This window comes from Lolium rigidum, chromosome 3 (assembly GCF_022539505.1).
Source record: "Lolium rigidum isolate FL_2022 chromosome 3, APGP_CSIRO_Lrig_0.1, whole genome shotgun sequence".
In the NCBI taxonomy this organism is placed as follows: Eukaryota; Viridiplantae; Streptophyta; class Magnoliopsida; order Poales; family Poaceae; genus Lolium; species Lolium rigidum.
In genome coordinates, this window is record NC_061510.1 from 186,411,694 (window position 1) to 186,419,840 (window position 8,147).

At 42.7% G+C, this 8,147-nt stretch overlaps 1 protein-coding gene and 1 long non-coding RNA gene across 2 annotated transcripts; one reads left to right on the forward strand and one right to left on the reverse strand.

Annotated features, from left to right (window-relative positions):
• Nucleotides 1–901: 901 nt before the first annotated feature.
• Nucleotides 902–3,895, reverse strand: LOC124698769. Its single transcript, XM_047231200.1, has 4 exons — nucleotides 3,760–3,895; nucleotides 3,634–3,661; nucleotides 2,328–2,351; nucleotides 902–1,354 (listed from the first exon to the last, which is right to left on the reverse strand). Exons 1-4 carry the CDS (start codon nucleotides 3,890–3,892, stop codon nucleotides 988–990), a joined length of 552 nt encoding a protein of 183 aa, XP_047087156.1. The 5' UTR covers nucleotides 3,893–3,895; the 3' UTR covers nucleotides 902–987.
• A 1,700-nt stretch (nucleotides 3,896–5,595) lies between these two features.
• On the forward strand, nucleotides 5,596–7,874 carry LOC124702823. The gene is made up of 2 exons (XR_007002713.1): nucleotides 5,596–6,850; nucleotides 7,436–7,874. It is a non-coding gene; the product is annotated as an uncharacterized LOC124702823 (long non-coding RNA).
• The last annotated feature ends 273 nt before the right edge of the window (nucleotides 7,875–8,147 follow it).

Here is an 8,147-nt window from a genome sequence, read left to right on the forward strand (position 1 = left end):
TGTTATCCTTCTAGTCTTGTGAATTCTCATCAATATTTTGTTTTTTTCAGACAGAGATAAATCATCATAGCTCTTCTGCGTCATCTTACATGGTTTGAATGAAACCAGGCCTTTACCTGATTCTTTGGAGAAGTTCAGACCCATGAAAATCCATATGTAAACACTTGATTTGAAGCTCCCGTTGTGCATGCTACTGCCTGAAACAAACTGCACTTATGTATATAGCTGAATATCTTTATTCGCGGGTCCTGTCCATGTACTGTACTTGCTTATGAATGCTTCCTTGTATTGGTGTCATCTAACAGATCATATCCGGAATTGTTGTACATCAAGAATGATCCATCTCACCTACTTGACATATTGTAATTCACATTTTATGCCCCATTTTATACCATATTTTATGTTGATTTATGTGACAACATAATATTGTTGGAAGATATAACCGATGTAATTGGAAGTACTACTTCCCAGATTTCTTATGTATGCCAATTTTAACAGATCTCTCTAGCTAGCAGATTAGAAGTTTTTGTTTGTAGAGTTGAAGGGTCCTTTGAACATGAAGGCAGCTAGATAAATGTAGCTATCTTAGTTGTTAATTATATGCACATGCATGCTTGTATGGTCGACAAAAATGCAGGGCTAGCTAATTAGCTGAGCTAGCGAATTCCAAATAGTGCACAATGAAATTTTAAATAAGAACTAAAAAATCAAGTTGACCTTTACATCACATGTACCCTACACAGTTGATTTGTAGCTTGTCTCGAGTGTCACTATCAAGACATCTTACGTTTGCCTTTTTTTTACGTCGCTTGCAAGGTTAGCAACCTGATTTAGTTAGTCGATTGGAAAAGGCATAATCATATTTGGGAAAACATATGTTGTTCTATTGTTCACCGAAAGATTCAGTGCTAACTGAATTGAATTGGTTGTCTAGAACGTAAGAGTTCCTAGCAAACACCATAATTTTCACTCAGGTAACACGAAATTCTAGCTTTTAAAAAGAGGGATTTTAGGGCCACCAATTACAGTTTTCTTCAGGCAGTGCTTACTCCATAGCTTATCTACACTGGGAAAGACCACATCAGCCCAACTCATGCCATAGCTTATCTTCTCACCGTCACTAGAATTTTCTCCGGTGCATTGTGGTAACCAGCTAGTCGGCAGAGAAACAGTGCCGGAGAGACTTGTCCAGTGAGCTGATGTGCGGTACGAAGGCGCTGCTAGAGTCACCGATAAGAGCCAAGGCACCACTGCCATTGGGTGTCTAAGGCCCTTGGTGTGGACGGGAGCTCCAATATCGACCATTGCACTGCATCTTTGATCCTTCGCTGCATCCTTGCTTCCCCCTGTAAGCCTGGCAATTTGATAATGTCATCGCAGGGTCAGATCGCTTACCCAACCAATAAGAAAAAAACCAACTCAAACTTGAAAAATCAAACGGGAAGTAATTAGTGGTAATTGGAGAAACAAGTTGCTCGGCAATGACCTGGGACGTGCTGCTATGGCCAAAACCGAAAACGCCGTTAATCTTTTTGAAGCCAACAGAAAACACGCCGAGGGACCAGTCCATCACGTATACCAATTCCTTTACTGGTATCCGGACAGGTGTACTCCTTTATTTCTAGTTATCTACATAAACCAACTTCCAAATAAAGGAGCAGAATAACATTGAAGCAACATATGTGCTTCCAGTATACCATTTTGTCCGCTGCCCACCCAACTAGACATAAATATCGAGCAAAGTTTTAGAAGTAGTGTCTCGCTTGTAGCTATTGGCCTACTGCCAAAATGGGGAAATGGAAATGACATAGTAGCATAATGGGTGTGCAATAAATGGAAAACCATGCAGATAACATCATAACAATGTAGATGAATCAATATCAAATGAGAGTAAATAAACAAATGTCAACGGAAGTCATGCAGTGGTAAACACATAGCTCTGAAAGACAGGAAAAAGGTTAAAGATGAACATGAATCTTAAGAAGAAAAAGGTGATATGGATATTCCAATATGTTTGTTTCGAGAATTTGCCACATATGTAGAAACCCCATAAAAAGGATTTATATTGTTTCACCAATAAGTGGCTGATGTATGTATGAGAAGGTGTGAAAATCAAAAATTCATTCCATGAAGGATCAGAAGTTATCCCATGACGAAATGTAGAAGGTATGCCAATCTTTTCTTTTATTTTTAAATGAAAAGCTGCACACTTAGTAATAAAGTAATAGCCCTTTTGGAATCAATGAAAGAATAAAACCCAGCCATGTTAAAATAAGGTGCAGGGATAAATTAGTCAAATGCTTATAGGTGACCAGAAAAATATGTACCTCCTAAACAAGTTGAATATATTCCTGAAGAAAAAAAGGCAGAATGGAGTTAAATTGCATTAGAAATAAGGTAGTAATTCTAAGACATTTACAAAGATATTAAGCATAATACACGTTGGCTGGACTGGTTAATCTTGTCGAAAGCAGGAGTATGCAGCATGCTAGACTGAAAAACATATAATGGCAATGAACGTAAAAGCAAGATTAACATTTTATGGAGGCCCTATTAATAAGAAAATGACCACGTAATTTTTTTTTACAATTACTACAACATATGGAATCTGAATATTTTCTTTAAATAGCTACGCTCTCTCTATCTCATTCTTCGCATTCATTGCAACAAGCATAAAAACCATGTGTGAGCTTCATTTAATTCATATACGTAACCAGAATGTATTTCATAATGCCATTTATAGAACTAGTACAATTTTCTTTCGATTTGGTACTTTCACATAGAACCTAGCTGAGCATGCCCACAAGCACTAGATTAGATATACAATTGAAGCCAACAAATTAAGAAGATGCATAATTACTTACTTAAAGATCCAGTTTTTTATAGCAACAATAGTTACGACTAGTAAAATTTTACTACAGACCAAGATGATGAGGACTAATTAATAGAAGGATGCACACTGATGGCTGTTTAAAACACTACAAGCAAGAAAACTTGTTAAGAAACAGCCAACACCTTGTGATAGACGACATATCTCAAACACTAGAGCATCTCTTTAATACCCAACCTTTTCCATCAGACCTCTGAACTCACCTTGAGATTTACAGGCATCCGTAATCCAAATGGTGTTTCGTTTGATGTACCATTTCATACTAGAATGGGTACACATCATGCAGCAGATTGTACCATAATTATCACTAGGACGGCCACAACCATCATTTTGTACTAACCAAACAGGTTAGATGGTTAATTCACCATCGGATCTCATCGTACAATGGTTCCATCCATCATGCATCAGATTGTACCATAATTCTCACCAGAGCGACCACAACCATCATTTTGTACTAAGAAAAAAAGTTAGATTCAGATATTTGTTTAGATGCAGTTTTACGGTCAGATGGTTAATTCACCATCGGTTTCCATAAACGAAATACCCCCATAATTTGGTCTACCAGCTCTCTCCAAAAGCTAAACACAAAATTAGCAAAGTAACCCCTCACCTAAAACTACGAAATTCGGAGCAGAGCAGGATGTGGCTGCAGCTCTGCCCTGGTAAATCGAAAGAGCAAGTCAATTAAGATCCAAGGCAGTGACGTGCATAATTCCTTATCAGTAAGAGCAGCTCGCACATACCTGAATCTTGAACAGATCGAAGTCATTGCTGGGCGCAACAAAAAAATTGGGATAAGAATAGCAACTAAGCAAGTAAACAATTCGGGTACGGTAGAAGCAGGAGGATGATGAATTTAATTACTCACCGTACGTGAGCTGGTGGCCTCCGGTCTCCCCCAGATCGTAGCTGCGGTCCGTGAGGAGCAGGTCTTCCTCCGGGTGCAGTGCTGGTGGAGAGGCGTGCTTGATCCGCCGCAGACAGCAGTGGGCTTGAGTTCATTCCTTCGATGGCCATGGAGGAGCGGAGGCCATACGCACGCGTGGTCGCCTACCGCCCACCACGTCGCCGCCCGCTGCAGCCGCCCGCCGCCCGTCGCATTCCCCCGCTGCAACGCCCCACCACCTGCCGCCCGCCGCAATCCTAGCTGCAGCCGTAAGCAGCAATCGCCAATAGCAGTCGCTCGCCGTCCGCCCCAATCGCCACCGCAGTCGTTGCTTGAACCGCCGGTGCACACGATGACCTTGATTAGAAAGGTGGGCTAATGGGCTAGCTAGTAACATTGGTGGGAGAAGAAACCGTCCACGTAAAAGGAAAAAGAAGGTTACAACGATGGAGGAGAAATTTGGCTGGGCCTCACCGGGTGCGACGGAGCCAGACGGTGGTGTGGTTCGGTCCAATCGACCCGGGTGCAGAATTACTTATTCTGCACCCAGGGGGTTTAATAGAGGTTCTATATATATATATATATATATTGAAAATAGTGGGCTACCATGGGTGGTAGCTATGCATATATATCCAACCATTAGATCTTCTATAGAGAGCATGAAACTGCATCCAGGGAGCACAAATTATTAACGGAACTAGCTAACATCGTCACACCGAGAATAGCATGTCCACAACCTCGCCTTCCGCACATGTCGTAGCCATTCTTCATTGCCTCCCCAACCCACACATCCCCCACCCATCCCCTTTTCCCCTCTCCAACCTCTGCTCACATCCTTCCCCCCCAACGGCTGGCCGCCGTGTGGGGAGAAATCAAGGTGGCATGCGTACCGGAGAGATGGGAGGAGACGGGCGGGCGCATGCTTGTGAAGGGTTCCCGGGATCAGCAGCTCCCTCTACCCTGCCTCCTTGCGGCTTCCTTGCCGGGGAAACCACCACGCCGCCTCTATCGCGAATTCCACCACCGGCGACCCCCACCGTGTCAAATTTTTCTAGTACTTGTTTTCTTGGTCTTCACTTTGCCCTTTTTCTCAGATCTTTTTCCTGGTCCGTTGCCCTGTCAATGGCCGCACCTCGTTCGCCCTGTCAGTGGTTGCGCCTCATTTTAATCACCGGCTGCTGCGCCTCATTTTTCCATGCCACCGGCCTGCATCTCACGGCCCAGTCGGCGTCGGAAAGGAGCCATGGGAGCTGGCGGTGCGAGCAGACAGTTGGGGCGGGAGGCGCTATCTCCGTCGGGCGAATCTGGGACGGAACCAGGAAATACGGGATGCCGTTGGAGGTCTTCCCGTCGTTCTTTTTTCAATCAGTTTTGCCTTACTTTTTTTTCTTCTTTTCGATCTGGATTTGTTCACGGTTCAGAGAATCAGTCCTGCCATTTTTTTTCATTAATCTATTTTGTTTCACTTTTTTCCTTCCTGATCTGGATTCTTCACGGTATGAGGGAATCAGGTCCATGTCGATTTTTAATCTGTGGCCATGGTGGTGGCCACCGCCAGATCTACGCGGTGACGAAGCTTGGTTAGTGGCTCCGACGCGGTTGTTTTTTCTACAAGGTCGGTAGAGGAATCAGTCGTGTGCAGGTTCTAGATCAAGCTGTTTCTTACTACCTTTTTCTTGATCTCTCTTCGCGTTATTTTCTCACCAAAACTAGCTCATGTTCTCTCTGAAATTTATAATTCCTCTAGCTCTTTCATTTATTCTTGTTGTCGATCCAATGTTCGTTATTTTGGTAACTCTTGTTGTTGCATCTCCCCCTGGCTACCATGGATTCCGGCGCTGCCCCGGGCCTCCCACCGCGGCGGCCGAGTGCTCCAGCGGGTGAGCGGCTGGGGTGGGAGGTGGTTGGATGGAGCTGAGATGGAGGGGGTCGCCCTGCCTACAGTAAAACTGATGTTGGTGTCTGATGTTGGAATTTTAGTGTCAACATATTTGTTTGATGTTGCTATTATTTTTGGAAAAAACTTGATTTGATTTTTTAGTGATCCACATGTTTGCTGGATCTTCATTCCTCTCTCCTTTTCTTGGAACTTCTTCTCTCTACCTCGATAATTCTTGTAGTCGAAGCGCTGGATGCATGGATCACTGTGAACGAACTTCTCATCCTTTTCTATTTTTACAAAAAATTGGTGTTTATCTTGGAAACATGCTCACCGGCGCGGTCGGATGAAGGTGAAGACGCCGTCCGTGATGTGTGCATCGGAAGCAGCCAGCAGAGGAGCCTCGCTCCTGTGGTAAGGAGGAGGAGGGGTTGGAGCTCTGTTTTTTCCATCAATGTCAGCCCAGGGTAACCTCTGCTTTGTGATTTCGATTTGTGTAGCCTCTGTACTAGGACGGGGAAGTTTTCTTGCGCCTGGCTTGTTGCTCTGGACCTGTCCTCCTGTGGATTATTTCCTGCTGCCCTTGCCTTGATACTGATACATCCCCTTTCCTTTGTTTTTCTGATCTGCACTTTGTATTTTCTTTCTGACCTGAATCTGTTAAATTCTGGGCTTTGATGTGTACTCTACATGGATTTGATGTTTCAGATTGGTAAAATAGAAAGCAAGTGGTGATGAGTTACAGTTAGATGTGCATTTTCTAGTGTATTGAACTTATCAGCTTGAGTCCATGAGGATCGCGAGTGCTATTTTCCCTCCCCAGTTTGGCTTTCTGCTCTAGAGTGCTCAAAGGGACACATGTTCAGTCGGCACTGCAGGAGCTAGGTTCTTGGTTCATTTGTTCTGGTCAAATTGTCCTCCCGTATGTGCTGCTATTGAAGACTAATTTCGTGAGATATAGAGCAGGTCGCCTGGTCAAATTGTTGATTTCCTTTGTTTGAGAGAGAAACAGAGCGGAGAGACGGAGATGGATTGGGAATCAGATAACAGGAGAGACACATGCGGCTGCTAGAGTTGATTTCATCTTTTGGGTTGAAGAAGACGCTAGAGACAAGCAAAATTAACCCCTGATTGCTCATGGTCATTGGTCTTGATGCCCTTCTGCCGGAAACAGTATGAACAACACTCACCTCAGGTAATTGATTGCTCATACAGTCATACTCAAAAGACTTACATTTGTGTTTGTAGACTGTAGTTATTCATCGATGAAATTTGGGATTATGGCTATGTACAATTTTTCAGTGCCGCTAGTACTTTGGACTTCTTTATTCTAAATTATATAAAATGGTATCCATCACATATTTCTGTGTATCTCCATGATACTTGATGTTGTCCATTCTTTGACTAAAGGCATGAAGCAATTAAAAGTGGAGCTTGTTTTGCCTTTTAATATCTCAATCCTGGCTACTTTACCGCTAATCCTTTAAAAAGTACTTATGATTCAGTCTTCCTTTACCAAAAATAATTGCTTTTTGTTTGTGGCAATCTGTTTGATGTAAAGATAAAATAAAGTTATGTTCACTGTTATAGAAAACAAGGATTCTTTCTTTGGTATTGATGTTAATCCCTGTACCTTAAGTCTAATAGCTGAGTGCGCTGTTACTTATCATATATGTTCATAAATACTACCAGAAGTGAATGTTAGTTTGCTCAAAACTTTGCCAAGATCAGGTTTTATGTGTTCATTTGTTGCATACAGTTGTGTCCGTTTGTTTTACAGGTTCTGCTACAAGTGTAAGAATGGCACCCAGAGCAGGTGACTACAAATCCAATAACGAGCCTGAGATAGCGGACAGTAGGTATCATCTAAGATCATTCTGATGATGATGTTGCATGCGAGAAGTAATGGGAAAAGGCACCAGATTCAGAAGGTGAAGCAGTTGGTAGAGATGATTAAGGGCACACACTGTGTAGAGATTTCCATGCGTTTCAATTTGTTGATGTATACTGGTGTATTGTTGAAATAAACAAATTTATGGTTGTAATTAAGGACCAGTAGAACGTTGCCGACAATTTGTCGTAGACCACAAGATTATGTATGTGGTAGCTCTTGAAAAACACAAACAGACATGGCCTCTCACAAGTTTGATTTACCAGCCTAAGATCCGAATACAATCACACTTTTTTCTCGATTGAAAAGTATATGGCCCTGGCTTTCTCATGCGTGTTTTATATGAGTGCGCTTTAGCTACGTGACTAGTATTGTACATGGAGCGTACTAGCACAAGCTGTCAATTTCTCAACCGCATGGAGCCGCGCGCTAACAATAAAAAAACTGCATGTCCAGGTTTTGTGCATTAAAACTCGATACAGCTAGCAAACGAAGGGCACCACCACCGAGCCCGGATAGAAGTGTGCTTGCAGAATTTTGTATCAACCGCATGCAACGAAACACTACAAAGATAACAATCGTGCTCTAAATAGCTTGCGCA

Bases quoted from the DNA above. Each gene is read 5' to 3' on its own strand.
- LOC124698769 (XM_047231200.1), bottom strand. From the start codon at position 3,892: ATGAACTCAAGCCCACTGCTGTCTGCGGCGGATCAAGCACGCCTCTCC. The intron at 2,352-3,633 runs GTATGTGCGAGC...TTTTTTCTTCAG, and splicing joins TCGATCTGTTCAAGATTCAG to GAATATATTCAACTTGTTTA. The intron at 1,355-2,327 runs GTACATATTTTT...TCAAATTGCCAG, and splicing joins ATATTCAACTTGTTTAGGAG to GCTTACAGGGGGAAGCAAGG.